This window comes from Leptosomus discolor, chromosome 2 (assembly GCF_034619465.1).
Source record: "Leptosomus discolor isolate bLepDis1 chromosome 2, bLepDis1.hap2, whole genome shotgun sequence".
NCBI lineage: Eukaryota > Metazoa > Chordata > Aves > Leptosomiformes > Leptosomidae > Leptosomus > Leptosomus discolor.
The window spans coordinates 13,190,859-13,210,136 of NC_141392.1; the positions used below are offsets into that span (position 1 = coordinate 13,190,859).

Below are 19,278 nucleotides of genomic sequence, written 5' to 3' on the forward strand. Positions count from 1 at the left end.
ACCTTTTCTTCTGCTAATTCTTAGGTTTATCACCTACAGAGAGAATGCCCACTACATTTCCAAATAGTGAATCATATTTGCACAAAATTAACAGAATCACAACTAGAGTTGTGCTGTTTTAGAGAGTACAGGTCATGTCGTATATTTGTGGTAATCAAAAGACCCAATTCTATAACTGGTTTTGCAAAAGCAGGCAGCTGAAACTAACTGCGATCCTGTCTGGGAAAAGGCTTTTTCACTGGCAGCTTGATATAACAATAGGAAAGCTACTGCTTTTACAGCTTCCACAGTTGGGACTACCACATGCTCTGAAAGTTTCCATGCACAAGCAGAAAAAATTGGTTTTAACCACGCAGTGCAGAATGTCACACAAACACTAGCAAAAATGTACTTTGGCATTAAAGCCAAGAAGATGGAAAAAAAAATTGCAATTGCATGCCAAAGCTTGTGCTGCATAGTTGATCTGTTAACGCGTAAGAGGTAAATACAAGAAATAATGCAGAAAGGGAGAATCTTTTTTCTTTCCTCCCCTGTAGTGGCTATAACAAATCTTTACTACAATGACAAAAATGGAAAAAAGGCAGATGTTTGATACTGATAGAAAGTATGTTGGTGCCTAACAAAACCAGCTCACCTTAGTGAAAATATTACCCCTGTAACACTGACAAGGTCAGCATCAGCTTGGCTTTTGCTGCCTAAGTCCCTGTTGAGCATGTTCGAAAATGTTTTAAGTTTGTTTTGTTCACAAAGCAGAGCAGATGGCTTTGTTGTGTTGGATCACTCCTTTTTCTCTATATGCAGTTCCTCTCTCACTCCCCATCTTTAGGCTTCTTGGGATTCAGAAGGAAGGAAGAAAGGAATGTGTTTTTCAGGATGAAACTGTGGATTCATTTTAAGTACTAGCCAAAATTCTACCTAAAATGTATGTGCAAACAGTTCTCAGGCAGAAGAAAGGATGGTTCCCCTTCTTAGTGAAGCCATCCACTTGACAGTGATATAGGAGTTCCTTATCTTTCTTTCACAGGAGATGAAGACATGGGTTCAAATCATTCTTTTGTGAAGACAAGAGGAGAAAATCTAAGAAGTTGGCATAAAAATTAAAAGAATTTCCAAGAAGTCCTGTAGCAACAACCTAGACAGAAAGGATGCAATAAAATAAGAGCTCTTCAAGAGCTCTTTAGTGTATGATTTAATATAAAAGTCTGAATCAAAATCAGAAAATCTAAAGTTCCCTGAGTTATAAAGTCTGTTCTCCAAGTCATCTAAACAAATGTGCTCTCTTCCTTTCTCTCCCAGTATTAGAAAGCTTGGTATAAGAATTTATTTTGTAATAGTTTTCCCCTCAGAAAATCTTGTTTACCTTCTTTGGTTCAATGCAATGAAATAAAAAAGGATGATTCTTAAAACGCTATGTAAGGAAAAAAAGGCCAGCAGAGACACAAAGAATACATAAAGCCAAACAGCAAAAGGTCAGATTTCTCTCCTTCTGATCCAGTTCTCTTCATCTTTTTAGGGTAAGGCTGAAGGAAACAAATTTAGTAGCACTTGCTCTAAAGTTGTGTCTATAGATTAAGGAAACCACAGACTGGTCAGGCTGAGCTTTGTCCCCAGGGACACTATGCAGGAGGCCTGATTCAGACACATGAAGGACAACAAGATGAGTTGGAACAGTCAACATGGATTTATCACAGGCAGATTGTGCCTGACCAACCTGATTGCCTTCTATGATGAAAGGACTGCCTCAGCAGCCAAAGGGAAAAGCAACTAGTGTTACGTACCTTGGCTTTTGCAAGGGCTTCAGCATGGTTTCTCATAGGATCCTTGCCATCAGGCTGGAGAAACAGATAGACCACAGGTGGACTATAAAAGTGGGTGAAAAACTATCTGAATAGCAGGACTCAAAGCCTTGTGACGAGTGGCACAAAGCCCTGTAGGCAGCATTTACAAGGAACTGGTACTGTGCCAATTCTGTTTAACAGTTTCATTCATTAAAATGAATGCTGTGCGATGGGACAGAGTATACGATCAAAAATTTTGCAGGCAATAAAAAAAAACCTGAGGGCCGCAGTGGACACATTGCAACGAGAAATCTTGACAGGCTGAAGAAATGGGGTGACAGAAACCTTATGAAATGCAACAAAGGCAAATGCAAGTCCTGCAATGCAGTTTGGGGTACTCTGTCACCAAAAAAAAAAAAAAAAAAAAAAAAAAAGATACTGGCACACTGGAATGAATCCAGTGGAGAGGCACCAAGATAGTCAGAAGGCCAAAGAACATGACATATGAGAAAAGACTGAGAGAGCAGGGTTTGTTCAAGTCTTAAGCACAGAAGGATGGAGGAGATGTTCTTGCCCTCTCCAATTACCTCACAGAAGGATACAAAGATGGAACTACATTTTCTTTGTGCTATGTAGTGACAGAACAAAAGGCAATGGACACACAAGTTCAAATAATATTCAGAAAATACTGTATAGATATAAGGGGGGAAAGGATTACCAAAAGACTGGTCAGATTGAAACTGGAACAGTACTTGAAAATATACTTGACTACATATGGAGATAACTAGGAAAATGCCTAAACAGGTCTAGCTGGACTCACTATGAGCAGGAGGTTGGACTAGATAACTTCTCTTCCAACCTAAATCATTATATTATTCTGATTTAGTGATTAAAACTAATTTCTAACCATTTCAAACCTTATCAGCAGTCATAAAAAGAAATGCTGGAAAATATCTAGAGGAGAAAAAACAAAATAGTAGCAAAACTTGTCCAATCATGCACCCTTCCCTCTTCATAGAAAATAGTCAATCAGAACTCTATGCAAAGTTCACAACAACAACAAGAAGAAGGCAGCTTTTTCCTTCTAAATGTTATTTGGTGAAATGAACATCTTTCCTAGTTTCATTGGGTTAATCTGAGTTTATAATAGGATATGTGCTTGGAAAACATTCTTAGAGGTCACAGAATCAATCTAGTTACTCCAAAGCAGAATCAACTTCACCTAGGTTATTCCTGACAAATGCTCATCCAACTATTCTTTAAAATCTGCAGTGTCACAGCTTTCATTTTTTTCTCACAACAATGTATTTGCTTTGCTCAACTAGCCTGAATCTTTTAGAAAAATAATCTTGTAAGAAGACAATCTACCTTGCTATACTTGAAACTTATTATGAGTACATTGCTGCTTCACTCACAGTAGACATAGAGAAAAGTTCATTCTCTTCTTTTAAACACCACATTTTTATATTCTTTAGCACCATTATCATGTCTCCTTGTAGTCTTCGCTTTTCTAAGCCATGCCATTTTCTTCAGTCTTTCCTCCTACATTGTTTTATAGGCCTCCAAACCTATTCATTTGCTTGGCATTAAGTCACAATGCATTCCATAAATTTCTGCTGGGATGCTGGAAAAGACCTGTTTATTTGGCTCCATACACTAATGAAAATATTTGTGCCTTCCACTAACTACGAAATGTTTGCTCAAGATTACATGGAGTGGAATTTGTTTTACACTCCTGAAAAGAGAGTTCACTGTGATGAAGAGCTATGGGGAGAGCCAACACTGAATGACCACAGCCGTTCTCAGCACTTCTGCTCAGAACAAATGTAAGCGACACTTGTGCAGTGTTCCATAGCAAACTCGTTAAGAAACGTCGTTACTGGAAAGACTCTCCACTCTGAAAAATGCGTGTGTATCTGAGTCAGAATTTGGCAGTAAAAACGCTAGCACAGATTTTTTTTTTTTCAAATACACGTTTTTAAGCCCACTTCACAACACTAAAAATGTCATTGTAAAAAAGCTCTACTTGTAATGCTGAATATATGAACAACTTACCTCATAGTTATTTCCTAATTATTACAGAGCTGAATTTGCATCATGTAGAGCTTGGCAAAGAGTACATAGTCCAGGCAAGACCCACTTTTTTTGCTATTTCAGAAAACGGATTCAAAGCGAGGCCAAACACAAAAGTTTCACCACAGTAGACTGCATTTTGATCAATATTACATGAATATTTTTCTCTTTTAAACAAGTAGCATCCAAGAGGAATAAGATTAAAATCATAATAGCTAATTCAACTGTTCTTAAATATCACAGAGAATCTTTCACCCCCCTTGAAAAAAATGCATTATTCTATCACTAAAGGCCTCCCCTCTCACATGGATGTTTAATTATAACTCCTGACATCAAGCTTAAATTGTGTTTTAAGCAATACACAAAGCATGCTTGGAGGATTTGTTTTGCTCCATTTCACAGAAGGAATATGTATATTATTTACAAAACCCACTACAATGCCACAGAATTGTCAATTTATGTTCAATGTTATATTTGAAAAGTAGTCTTATCCTGAGAGGTCAGGAGGAACATAACTTTCCATTGTGCTACTCTGCGATTTATTTCTTTTGTAGCAATTGAATCACTTTTTACACAGCTAGGAGTTCTTACATACCCCTACAGATACACTGAGTTTCTCTTCATGGAGCCCAACTATATCTCCACAGCATGGAGGCAAGGAGTTTCTCGCTCATTCATGCATCCAACTGATTGCAATTTCTATCCTTTCTAACTATAATAGTCCCTATCCCATCAGCTCTGCCACAGACTTTCTGTCTGGCAATGGATCAATCAGAGGAAAGATTAAAAAAAGTGATTTGTGTAATCCATGACTTCAGATAACTAAATTGCAGTCCTGAACTCCTAGTTCAGATGTCAGTGTATCCCAGAGACATTCAGGGTTCAATTTGCAATCAGTTGCTCTTTGGGCCCAGAAGTTCCTTTCTGAAAGAACTCAGTAGTTTGGCATCTATTTGCTCAATAAAACCTGAAAACTAAACTTCCCTTTATCTGTCCTCATGAGCTTAATCCAGTACACTTGCTCTAGGAAAAAAAACTATTGCCAGCTTTTTGACAGTATTTTATTCAATGACCTCAGAGGATCTTACTTGTAAGCCTTGTAACACCTCTGCTAGAAAGTCCATGAAGACCCTAACTTCCCTGCAGAGCAAACTATTCTGACACATTTGTTAGCAGTGAAAGCCAGGTTAACATGACATGCTCATTACCTTCACCCTTAGGCTTTTTTTTGGATCTAGCCATGAGACTCAGTCATTACAGAGCTAATACATGTATAATTTGAATTTAAAAGATATTCAGACACTAGTCTATTTACAGGTCTTTACACTCCAAGCTTGCCCATCTACACCCTGTATAAAATAGTCAGTACCTCTCTTCACTACTAGAGAACCAGAAAGCAAACCCAACAGTGTTACTGCAGCATTGTGGCTCCAGACCACAGCCGCATCACACAAGCTGCACTGATAAAGAAAATCACATGAAATAACTAATTTGTAAAACCTTCTAGCCATTTCTAGAGGGCCTTTTAACTATACTTTTATATAGTTTATATATACTTTATACTTTTAACTATAGACTCCTGCATTAAGTAGAATCTGAGCTTCAGTTCCCCATCAATTAAATCGGAATGATGGCACTTTGCTGTCTCATGGGGAAGAGACGAAGATAAACAGCTGAGTACCCCAGTCTTCAGAGTAATGGGAGACAGATGAGTTCCTTAGCTAAAACCACGCTAACAGTTCCTTTGCCTGGTGGTATTTTGCTAGATGTAATGAATGCTGATGGATCTAAGAACTTGAAGGGATACGAATAAGTATTAAAAACCAACCCTGCATCTTTTGGGAAATTATATTACAGATGCCTAAAACAGTTCTTCACAGTTTGAAGAGCTGAGAAGTTGCATGTGGACAGTTCTGGCAGAAACAATCCTTTTCTTTACCTGACTTCCTCTCATCTAATGTGTACTCAGAGCACATCTTCCTGTGCAGCTGGAGGCTTTGTTACAGACAGAAGGATGTTGCTTAGTGTAGGCAGTGTTTATTGCCTAACTTTTCTTTTTTTTTTTTTTAAAGACGAATTTGGAAAATTTCCCAGATAATACATCTGCCCCTATTACTTGCATCTTGGAGTGTAAGACCAGTCGGGGAGGTAGTGAGGACAATTGCATTTATTAGCAATGAATAAACTGATCTATCTTTTTCTGGATTAGCAGTGGGAGATCCCAGACACACTAAGAAGTATCTGTCTGCTGACTGACATATACAAGCTGGCATGCTTTTGTGTCAAAAATGAACACAGCTGCATGCACACTAAAGCTATTCCATCTATAAAGCACAACTGCCAACTGCTTCTCTTCAGAGATGGGTAGTAAGAGAGGGTCTCAACAACAAAACAAGTGCAGAGTGCAATTAAAGAATATTTTTCATTCCCTTAAGCATCTTTCTTTCTACACTCTCCTGGATTTGCTGTAATTTCCCCTCCATCATGTTTTGGAGTAAGGACTGATGATCTAATTAGATTAATATTTCTCAAAAACTTTATTGAGTTGCCAAGTGCCTGAATTACACATTTTTAGGTACCAGAACAGGCTGATTTAACCTGATCGTTACCAGGAGATGTCTGGACAAATTGTCTAGCATGTTTTGCTCTAGGTCGCCTCCAGATACTCAGACAAATAGCTGGTTGAAGAGAAAAAACACAATCCAAAGCAAAAATATTTATCCACACAGCATTATCAGCCATTTAGTGACACTATGAAGAGAGCTTTCTTTTAACATCTTCTCCCAGCCTGTCTGTCCAAACTCTTTCAAACCACCTCAGCTATCCCAATAAACCTTATTCAAAGCCTGAGTTTCAGCCTATGGAGCACGACCACTGCTTGGGTAGATTAGTGTTGGGCTTGCTTGGTTACAAATAGACAGGCATGTTAATAGTCCCAGTAGTGCAACACCCTCTTTCCCAACACTCTTGGAGACTTCTGATGAGCAGTAGGAAATTCAGTGATATTCATACTTCTTTACATGTCTGATTAAACTATTTATCTATATCTCAGTGATGGGCTGACTGGAGCTCCAGTGAGAAAAACAGCAGCTCACAATTTCTTTGGCATTTAGATCATCACAACTGACAACAGAAGAAACACATCAAAGATTTTTTTGCTAAGTATACGGTAAAGGGTGCAAACTCTGATGTTGGGAAAATCGTCGAGCAATTTGGATGAGGAAAGGAGACCAACAGCTGTTCCTACAGATTCCTGCACAGAGACAGGTTTTGCAAGTCAACATGGTGTCAATATTTAACTAACACATTATCACTTGTTATTATTATTTGACTATCAGTCAAGTAAGCACCTAGCAAGAAAAAAAAAAGGAAGTGATGTTCAATTTTTTTTTTTTCCACTCAGATTCACAGGAGAGGCAAGAAGGCGGTTTTTGTTTGAAACGAAAACTGAATTTGCACACACATACTTGCAAGTACCAAGATATCTGTGCTCACACATTCTTGCCAGAATTACCTGTGGTGACTCAGAAGACAAGGGATAACAGCTGAGTGCTCTTCAAATCTTCAGCGTTCTTTTGTATGTCAACAGTGCTGCATGGTTTTTGCAGCCCTTATCCGTCTTCACAAACAAGACTCACTACCAGGTTAAGTTGTATCACACCAATGTGGTCTTCACATGATCAGTGTGCTGTCTAATTCTTGCTCTCACTGTTGCCTAGATTCCTTTTGGATTTCCACTTCTGCTGTCAGTCTCATGACTTGATATATATATACACACACATTCCCAATTTCATACACTTTTTTTTTTTTAAAAACCTTCACCTCTGCCATTTCTTCTTTTAAACACTCCTACTTCATGTAAACCAATGCAATATTTCACTTACAGACCTCTACATCTTGAACATTCAACCAGGTTCATTTTGCCAAAGAATACATTGTCTTTGCTTTATCCCAGAAGCAAAGACAGCAGCAAATAATGAGAATCGCAGAACATAGGATAACTGTTCTGCTTCAATGTGAAAAACTCCCAGTTCCAAAATAAATAAGTAATCAAAAAAGAGAGGAGATAATGCCCAAAGGCCCAGAAACAGCAGATGTCTGTCAGATTGGCAGGCTTTTTTCTTTTCTTGACAAAACAAACAGGATCAAAACACAAATGTTCTGAACATGGAAGAGAGCGCTTTTTGGGAATCCTCAAAGAGGTACCAAAGAAAACATGCCTTAGTATTCACAGCAAATTAATCAAAAAGTTTTTATCACAGAAGAATAAATAAAATCCATCTTATATTTACCACTAGGAAATGGGTCCGATATGTAGCAACATTCACCATCATGTACATGTCTATGTCCAAAGGCAAGGGAATACAAATCCCACACATCCAATTACATTTTCCACAGGCTTTTTATGTGAGAACCGAAATGGCCCATACATCACTAACAATCACATTATGCTCATAAATTAAAACCCACCGATTTTACCATGAAAATTATATAGAAGATGATAATAAATGGTAAAATAAATGCAGAATACAGCTGGTGCATTTTGCAAGTCGTTTAAACTCATTTACCTGTAAAGTAAGTATTGGCGGGGAGAGTGGAACTAGCGAATCGGTAATATCCATTTCCTGGGAAACGGATCCCTTTCATTACTTCTGTACTCAATGTAGCTAAAGATGAATCCATCCTTTCCACCTGGTAGATGGGAGAAGGTCCATTAAGTTCTTCAGGTTCATTCCAATTTATCTTTACCGTTGTGCTGTTTATTCCTTCAACACGAGGGGCACTAAGTTTTCTTGGAGCTGTGCATAAAAAAAAAAAAAAATAAATAAAAAAGAGGGAGATCTAGGTATCATTGTCCATAATACTTGGGAAATTATTTATTGCACATAAAAATTTTTGCAAAACACCCTGCTTCAGTTTCTAGTCATCTAAAGAATAAACATAGATATCCATAGAAGCTTAATTAGAAAAAAAACCAAACAATTAAAAAAAAAAAAAAAAACACTTTATAGGAACTTACTTTCAGTTCCACAAAAATACCTTATTTGTTTATTCAGACTTTGGATAACTGTTTCTAGTATTATATCAAAAATATTTTTTTTCATAATCTTTAAGAATCTGAATCAATGCCTTCATCAATAGTATATTTGTATTCCTCCCTTGATGAGACACTCAGACTCACTGTAGGCATGTATCTGTACAACCTTCAGCACTGGATTTGAGTGAAAGACCAAAGGAGAATCTGAACAGTTAATTAACTCCTTTTACATCTCAGCAGTATGGTACATGACAACACGAGTCTTTCATCACTGAACTTATCCTCATCAACAGGAACAGAACAGCTATCTGTCCACAATACTGAAGGCCCATCAGGTTGCTTTCCTCATGGTGCCCACACAAGATTTTAGCATATGTTCAGATAATCATTCAGTTCAAGAAAATGATCCTCTCAAGCTTTTCTCCATCAACAGTGGTGCACAGTAGGACTCCATACAAGATTGTTTCCATGAAGTTATCAGCATAAAATATTTTTATGTTATAAGAATGATCCTCCTACCATAGAAACCAATACTCCGATATTCTTTTAAACATTCTGATAGTGTTGGTCACTCTATATCTGAGTTAGGAACAAAATTACTACTTTTTGGTTTTTTTAATACTGTACAGTAAGCCACCGGAGGGCAGCATGACCTGTTTGGATAATGGCATGAAGGCCATACAGGTGGGAAAGAGGTGGACTATCACTGAAACAATAAAAGATGTTGTCTGGAGAAGTACAAAACCACTCTACTACCTATAGAATTAATATCCATCTTATCTTGGTTTTTTTTCTTCACTTTCTTTCCTTGATAAAGAAAAGGATTTAAGAACAGAAACTTCATTTGTACCCAGGAAGTGAAATACAATGACAACTTGTAAAAATTACTTGTTCCCATAATGACATAGTAAAGAGCAATAAACGTCTTTCAAGTACAATAAAGCCTGAATTAAAATATGGGCCTTCGAAATCTGACATATTACTTCACAGCACAGCATTGTACGTAGCGCGAGTTCTTCAGAGAAGAAGAGATTGCTTCATTTAGAATGAGTTAATAACATCCTTTTAAACATTTGCACATTTCCAAGATCATTAACATATTTTTCATTTTTCCTGTTTGCCTGTAGCATGTTGCTACTTACTTTTTTTTCTTTCTTTCTTTTTCATTCCCCCCCCCCCCCCGCCCAACTTAATAAAAATTCTTCTTGGAGAAAGCATGGAGTGGGAGGACTGGGGAAGTGCCAATGGTACTATGTGCTGTAAATTCCTGCTTAGGCATCATTTATGACTTCACAATCTAATTAGTATCTCACGCTATCGTAGAAATTTACAATGTCAAAATTGAAGTAATGCAGCGTGAGGTCATTGGCTTTCCAGCATAAGCAGGGCACAGCACTAATGAATTGTGGTATTAATGCACAAGTTTAAACAGAAAACATGGCTTAACAATCAAAACTTCACCTTTGAGGGAACTAGTGTACGTCAGCATTTTAAATACAAACATAAGAGGTTGAGCCCTCCAGTTCAGCTTACTGATGGTGAAACAGAAATGCTACAATTCATTATTTCTACAATGCATGCAGCTAACTAACACTCATGACAATAACTATATCTTCCTTTAAAGTCTAGTATTAATAAACGGCAGTTACTTGGACCATAATTATGGCATCTCTGATACCCAAACCTGAAGCTTTTATGGGGCTTATGCAATTAACTACTTAAATGCATCGTAACACTTGCTTCTCTGACAGGGAGGTATTGATTTTTTAATCATTTTCAAGTCTCCTCTAGCACAAATAAATGTACTACAGTTACAGTTAATGCACTGTGTACACGCATTAAACACTGGCATGACACAATTTATTATTTTGTGATATATGGAACAGAAGCCTACCCTTTCAGAAAGTAACATCCTTGCTATAACATTAGTATTTAAACCTCAGTCTCGTTGATGCTTAAGAATTCTTGTGCATCAAGACAGTGGAAAACTGTACATAATAATAGGTTACATAAGTTTAAAAAAAAAAAAACAAAAACCAAAAAAACAGCAAAACAAACTCTGCATAGGAACAGAAAGGACTGAAAATAAATCTGTAGCACTAGCCCAGCAGGGTACTAAATGTTGAAATTAAAAATATTCAAGACTAAAAAGATACAGTATATATTTTCCTAAAGGTGTCACTGTGGTACCTGTAGCTACTTTCTGAAAGATGAATCGACTACAATTTTACCTATTTAATTTTTTTCAGTCACGTTCTGTTAAGACACATCTGTCAAAATAATGAGCGCACTACATTTTAGTGGATTCAAAGTCACATTTTGTGTATTTTAATTATGTAGTTTTAATGTCTTGCTATATAATACATATTTAATATATTATAAAGCTAAAACAGTATTTAAAAGCCCATGATTGCTGCGTGCCATTGTGTAGCAGAGGGCACAAAAAAGACCAATAAAGACAGATGGTCCATACAGCTTATGTTGAAGTCATATATCTAAATATAGATGTTGCTACACAGGTCATTACAAATAAGCCTTTCCCATGTGTTTATGCACACACGTGTACACAAAAATGAAGTTGGTAAGTAAAGAGCAGTTAATTTTGTTTTGTTTGAAATAATATCATTTTAGTTTTAGACTCAAAGACAGATGCCAGCATTTCGCTCTGAACAGATGGTAATTCCATCTAATAGTGCATCTCTGTATTAGTAAGGTCTGTTGTGTATACAAACAGTAATAAACACTAGGTAAGGATCAAAATAAATTTTAATTGTTGACATTAAATTCTGGCAGCCACGGTTCTAGGATACAATACTCCTTTCTCAAGTCTGTCAGGTTTACTAATACAACTGTTAAAGCTTTTCCATACTCTGCCAGTTTCTTGTCCCAGGAATAACATATTTACGCTGTGGCTAAATTTAACAGGCTTACATATGTTTGAATAAGTGCTGCTCAGCATACTGTAAGGTAGAAATTCGTGTACCCTTCCACAGAAGCCTTCAATTAGCCACTCTGAATAGTTCAGGAAGGTAACAGTAACAAAAAGTATACAGCTTTTAACTACTGTTCAGGTAAATTGAAAAAGCACACATACAAATTAAAACAGGAGGGTTTGGCAAATTTGAGGACAAAAACTTAAAGAAAATATACTTTTTTTCATCTTGGACTTTACCCTGCAGCTAAAATTACATGTCTTGCTATTGGTCATCCATTTCATTTTTGCTACAGGTTATTAGTCCAGAGGACCCTGAAATTGCCATAGCATTTCTGGAATGGTCTTTTCTTTCTCTGTGCTTCACAATAGTACCAGTCATTTCAACATTAAATGAGTCAAGAAATAATACTTATGTCTTCTGACAATACTGTGATTTTTTTTTTTAGAAGATTCTTTAGAGTCCATTTTGGACTCTTCCCCAAGACAGAATAAAACTCATCCAGAATGGACATCAAAAGAAAATTTAATAACACGGATATGTTACAATCGTATTTCTTTAAAAATAGATGTAATACACAGTATTTTTTAGAAATCATGAAAAATATATTGCTTCCACCATATGGGACAACCAACGACTCACCAACCGATTTAAGATGCAGCATATTGAGCTGACCATATGTTACAGTGCTGTTGAATGGCTGAGTGATTCATGCCCGTCACATTCTAGTATATCAATTAAAGCTCCTTGAAGTCTGCATGATTTGTGTCTCTGTTATTAAACCCTGCTAATTCATCCCACTTACACATCTGTTATAAATCTCTAGGAGTGCTGCATGATTCATGGCAATCTGTGAGCATGGTACAGCAAATTCTTCTCCTTGTAATTAACAGTAAATTGTTTTACTGCCATGCAATGAATTTTTCAGTTATATTGCAAATGAACTCCTAAATGCACGGTTCTTTCCTAAGAACTGACTTATATTATTAGGCAATTAAAAAGTATTGCTTTGAACCAAAAGCTTTTAATCAAGAGGAACGCAACTTAAACATAGCTTAAAAACCTTGCAAATTTGACACAGAGGGAAAAGAACAAACTGAGCTATTTTCTGAAGTATACTATGTCGTTGGTAAGGGAGAAGAAACAAATAACTTTTGAGGCCCTACTAGTTTCCTGAAACTCAAAGAGCAGTTTAACTACAGCTTGAACACTTGGCAAGACAAGTTCGAGCAGATACTGTTTATCTTAGAAGTTACTTAAGTCATCTGTCATTATGAAATTTCTCAGATTACTTTACACTTTTCTAATTGTAAAACAGTGTCTTTATTCTTGAAATAAATAATTGGATAATTAGCCAAGCTGAATCATCAGAGGATTCCAACGCTGCTCAAGTGTTCTTGTCAAAGGTGAAGCAAATTCATTTCAGCTTTGCCTCTGCAGCTTTCTGAAGAGGCTTTGATTTTTTTCCTGCTACATTCTTGGCAGCAGCCTCAAATTCATGAGTCCATACATCAAGTCAGTAGTTTAACAACAAATGAAATTAAATTCAAAGAAGGGAAACTAATTGAAGGACAGCAACAAAAGTGTTTGGTAATGTGCTTTTTAATATGGCATGCCACATTTGCATGATAATTTTTCCTTTTTAGCATGGAGCAGAAAGTGACTAGCTTAATGAGGGATTATTCAAGACAGGAATGAACAAAATGCATTCATAACTAAGAACAAAGATTGTATTATGAAACGGAAACAGGCAACTGCCGAGAAGTAACTGGATGATTGGTTTATGCATTATGAATAAAAAGGTAGAAAAATATTTATATTAGTATTCACTAATGACTATATATACAAGATTGTTGTAATTAAAATTATAAATTAACATATTAAGAGTGCTTGTTTAATCACTTTGGGTCCTATTCACAATGAAGAGACTTATGTACATGCATGCAAAACAATCTCTGTTTTCAGGCCAGCAGCAAATGGCCCTCATATTTCTCTTCTGTAACAACAGAAAATATACATTACTTATTACCTGTCTAATGCATATTTGTGATTTTAAAACTGAGGCATCGCATTTTGTAGGAAAGCAGTCTATGACAGGCATAAACAAATGCTGTATTGCCATGACAAATGGGTTGAAGCTTTTGAAAAGGGCTTGCATCGGACCTTATTCATGAATGTAAAAAATGGACAAATCACTCAGATTAAAAGAATCATCAGAAAGGAAACAACATCAAGGACTGTAAGACAGCCCAGAAATCCCATCAGCAGCATTACCCCAGCAAACCCAGAGGCAACTCCAAAGCCACCAATACAACTACTTGAGAAATCTGCCAAGAAGCCAGATGCAGCTGGTGCTGGAAGAATATCTTCTACAAATTAGCTTCTGAACCCTGTGATTTCCATCAAGAGCAAAAGATCAGGAATACAATGTGCTGGAGTAAATCACAGCAATGACAAAGCCAGACTTTGGTGTGTCTTAAAACACGCTTTTTAAAAGAAGTTTAAAAAAATTAAGAAGGGCAAAGGAAAGATGAACTTAATTACAAGAAATAAGCTTAGTCACCCAGTAGTTAATGAAACATAGGTATATAGATTGTTTAAGGCACCCTTTGACTATCTGATTTGAGAGGGGTAGCAGAACCAATTGTACTAGTCCAAGAACTCACATGGCTAATTTCATTCTGTTGAAATTGCTGGGAAAGAAAATGTCTTTCTCTGCTTGACTGAAAAATTTGGAAAATACCCATATTTTGTCTTAGAAGATACTGCAAAGAATAATGCAAGTAATTCATAATTTTATGCAAACATGTTGTCAAAAAAAAAATTTGCTTTTAAGGGCTCGGGTCTTTCATTGGTACCAGCTAGTATAGTTCTATAGATTCCAAGGCACTAGTTCAGAATCCTACATGAGATAAAACCAGGGAGCAAAATGCGCTTTTGAAAATAAAAAAAATAATAGTGTAAAACATAACAACAACAACAGGCTGAATGCCATTCTCAAAAACAAACAGGAATTTGAACTCAGTAGAACCCGGAGAAAGGAATAAAGTAAGATGTGGCTCTAGGTGTGGGACTGAAAATGTATAATTACTATCCAGTATTGCTTTCATCTACATACATGCAGCTCCACTTGACGATCTTGGGGTAGCAAAGACAAAAATGACGCTCAAATTGGACTCCAAATTTTGAAAGTACTAAAAATGAAGTCTTTCTTCATCTATCAGCCATGGCTTTCAATAGCATGTGCACAATATTGCAGTGCATAAAGCATATTTGAAATACCACAAGGATTGTGCAATGTGCATCCTCTTAATGTAACTTTTAAAAGACTGATCGAAAAAGTATAGAACATTTTTTAATTATCTGAGTCTCTAAAAGCCAACTATTTGTGTATTTGCATCTGAACATACCAAACTGAGGTCCTCTTTCTGTCCAGTCACCTTCTCTTTGAGTAACAGAAATAGGTTAATTCTCTTCTTCTGTTACCTTGACATCCTTGCCTTGGTCTTTCATCCCAATTCTGTGTTACCACATAACATTGATCTTCCAACACTTTTTGCCATTTTTGGAGCCGGTCATGCATCAGGCATACCTGTGCAAATTCTTTTATTTACCACAGCTATTTTCCTTCTTGGTTTTATATGCATTTGTGACAGTTTCGACTAAGCTTTTTCTAAACCAACTTGATTCTTACTAACTCTATTTTGCTTGCTTCCTCATTCTCTCACCTCACATTCTTCTGGGTTAATTGTTTTCTTTTATTACCATTTACAAATATCGTGGGTGTGTATATTGGTGAGAAGGAGATTTTTTGCCAGTCTCACAGATGAAAGGAATATGGCTGATTTTAGTTTTCTTTCACTCTCCTCTTGCAAAGCTACTTATGAGAGTACAGATGTCTATACTGAGCCAGGTTAGAAGGGACCTGCTTGTTAAACTTGCTTCTGGATTATTTTAACCAATTTTAAGTTATACTACAAAAGACTCCTCATTGAAAGATCAGCAGACTCTTTCTGATGCTTCTGCTCCCTTAGAGCTTACCCTCAAATTCTGTCCCTGACTGTAGAAGTCTCTTTTCTTTGTCTTTTAAATCCTCTCTAAAAGCCTCTTACTTTTCTTCCTCAGCATTTTTGACTCTAATGATTTCATGCCCTTGTTTCTGCCCTTGTTTTTGTTTGCCATGTTACGCTGTATATATAAAAAAAAAATGTTGCCAAAAAAGAATGATAGATTTTGAAGAGTATCTTTTTTTTTTATAGTTAGTCTTCAAATTAACCTAATGGATGTGAACAAAACTTAAAAATTACTTGAGTATTCTAGTGGCAAATTTTAGAAGGCATTGGCAATTCCGAAAGCAAGGCCCTTGCTAATATACATCAGTTGGACACACCAAAATCACAGTCATCATGGTAGCCATTGATTTAAATGCTCCATGTGATAAATCAGTATAGCCCACACATGGAAGGAGTAGAAATGGTTTTCCGTTATCCTCCTCAGGATCAGAGAAGAAGAATCAGTCTAATTTAGTATAACCTTTAGCCCAGCTTGGAACACAACTCAAAGCTTTCGAATTGTGTTACGATGCAAGGGGACCACCATGCTGGAGTACATTTCAGTTGAGACTTCCTCCAAAAAGCTCCCTTTGCCAGGGCATGGAGAGGGACTGGCATCCAGCCAGGAAGGCTGTCTCTGTGCCAGGGAGACATTCCTTCATGAAACAGAACTCCTCAACAGTCCTAGAAAGGCAATTTTAATTTCATTTTGCACCGTTCCATGACACAAAAGGATATTAATGGACTAAAACTCGATCATCTGCTTTTACAAATTATGTGGACTAGGTTCTCCCAACTTTGTTCCAAGTTTGAACTTGCATTCATCTAAAAGTCATCACACAAGTAGTGTTTCTTTAAAATTTTCTTTGGAAACACAGTTTTACAGAACTTCACAAAGTAGAACATGCACACACAGAAAAAAAACTGGGGGGAGATTACTAAACAATTTTCTCCAGAAATGAAAAATATGAATGGTGGAAGATAAAACTGTGTGCAAAAACCTCTGTAGTTTGTCAAAGTTTTAGACACTGCATTAACATACTTTAAAAACATAAAAGGCAAACCTGACACAGGACTGATTCTTTGCTTTCAAGGCTTACAACAGTAAGCAGGAAAAGGCTACACTGCAAAACAGCTAATAAATGGGGACGTGGCTGTTATTCTATTTTGTATCCTCCTGTCTTCTCTAATGTGATAGGTCTCCAAGTACTAACACAACCAGGGAGGAGATGGTCATAAACAAGCTGTCAAGCATAACTAAGCTATTGTATCTGAATCTTTTAATAAATGTATAAATACAAAGTTGGATCATTTGTAGTAATAAGGTGTGCCGTTTAGGCCATATTTGTTTCCATGGTTATCAGCGCAGACTGGAACGCTGTTCTTTGCACGGCTGTGTGGTATGGGATAAAGTCATACTCATACAAGCAGGAGGCTCTGTATGAGTTGTAGCCAACTTGAAACTTTAAGAGGTAGCAGTATGAGGGAACAAAATAAATTTTGAAATCAGCAATCCAGCAAGAGAGAAGACTGACAGAACAATCTTTGCCCAGTGAATCACAAAGCCAATATGGTGAATCAAGGAATAAATCGTCTATCTTCCACTTGAGAACAAACGGAAAGCCAATTAAATAAATATAGACAGATGAAGAACAGAGGCAGACTAGAGGTAATATCCCAATAGCTTAAATTCCACTTCAGTTCATGTATAAAAAGCTTCCTATTTACTGGCTCTGGGCAACTCCTCATTCCCTGTCTGGAAGCTCCTATCTCTTCACCGATTACACAGAGGAGCTTTGATAGAATTCAGGCAACTCAAATGCATCCCAGGGAGCCTAGGAAAACATTCTGCACAGCAGAAATTTTCAGCTTTTTTTCCTATGGGAGACCAAATTACATAAGAGAGGTAATTTCAAAGATCATCATCACAACATCCATATGACAACACCACTAAGTGCTTAACTAAAAATGTTAATATTGTGAAAGTAATTAATGTGCTTTAAACGCCTGTACAAAAGGAAACCACAATGTGAAGCAGTCAGCTCTCTCCAGGTGACCACCAGTATGTCACACAGCATGGAATGTGAGTTTATACTTCTAGTATTAAAGAGCTGTACTGACTACCTCGTTCCACGAATAAAGAGACCTGTGAAGCTGATTGTCCTAACAATTTCTCTTTTAAAACCCTCTTGATCCTCTGATGTCTAAGAAGTGAGTTTGCAACAGTTTTTTCTTCAAAGTAAATACAGGCTTTCTGCATTTATGTTCTGTATTGTTGCTTATTTTCCCCTAAATTTGTAGAAAGCTAGTACCTTTGAAACCCATGATATATGTGGTTGAAACTAATTGTAAGACTGCAAAATTAATAACGTGCACAAGCACTTATATGCAGTTTCTTAAGCATTGTTTCCATAGGGAAGTGTGAGTATACATATCTACAAAGCAAAATCTCATAAATCTCAGGGGCTAAACAGAGACACATTTTCAAAGAGCAGACCCAAAGCATGTATGTTGCTTCTAATTTAGACACACAAATACACTATGTACATTTATTAGAGTTTAATACAAAAACCATACAACCCCCTCATGAGCTAAGCAAGGCACTGGCACAGCACGCACATCTTACATTCCCTGTCATGCAAACATGACATACACACCAAAAAAACCCCAAAACAAATTAACAGCTTCTTAGCATCGTAAACGAATGAATGGGTTCAGCCACATTTATGTACATTTACTGTTTAAATAAATAGGAACAAAAATATACATTTCCATAACTTGCAATTCAGAGAGCAGTACACAAATCTGATTACCATAACAGTGTACCTTAAACCTTCATCGAAAACACTTTGGTTTTAATCTGTCAGGATAAACAAATAATAATTTAGCAAGTCACTTTGTATTAATAAAACACCTACCCCTGTCACTGTGCATCAAACTACGATCATCTTAATGGTATTCATTAGTAAACTGTGCGTCAGCTTTGCACTTTGATACAGACTGTTTTCTTACCAGCTGCCAAGGTTTGCCCGGTGCCTGGCTCACTGGTTACACAACCAATTTGATTGCAGACAGTAACAGTAAAGTTGTACATCCTGTAAGGTTTTAATCCTGTTGCTACATAGGATAGCTCATGAGCCTCAGCTATATGCAAAACCTGCAAAGCAAACAGATTGGAAGATGGCAGCTGGTTAATAATATTTTCAATCCTATTAATTGATGACACATTCACCGAATTAGCAGATTCCTTCATTTATAAGTGGAAAAGCCTGCAAAGACCAACTGAGGAAAAGGATTATTTTGGAGAATCTGAACGAGCTAGGATTTAGGTGATAATACTTCCCATCACACTGTTTTATGAGGTAATAAGGCAGTTCCTGAGTGGATAAATGAGGAAATAAAGT

General features: G+C 36.8%; 1 protein-coding gene across 1 annotated transcript in view; it reads right to left on the minus strand.

The window, feature by feature from the left end:
- The window catches only part of USH2A (usherin), a 395,830-nt gene that overhangs the window by 277,170 nt on the left and 99,382 nt on the right, over positions 1-19,278 (minus strand). Inside the window, exons 19-20 of the mRNA XM_086460628.1 lie at positions 18,887-19,031; positions 8,420-8,650 (exon numbers count right to left, since the gene is read on the minus strand). Of these exons, the coding sequence (XP_086316754.1) occupies positions 8,420-8,650; positions 18,887-19,031 (376 nt within the window). The remainder of the gene's footprint in view (positions 1-8,419; positions 8,651-18,886; positions 19,032-19,278) is intronic.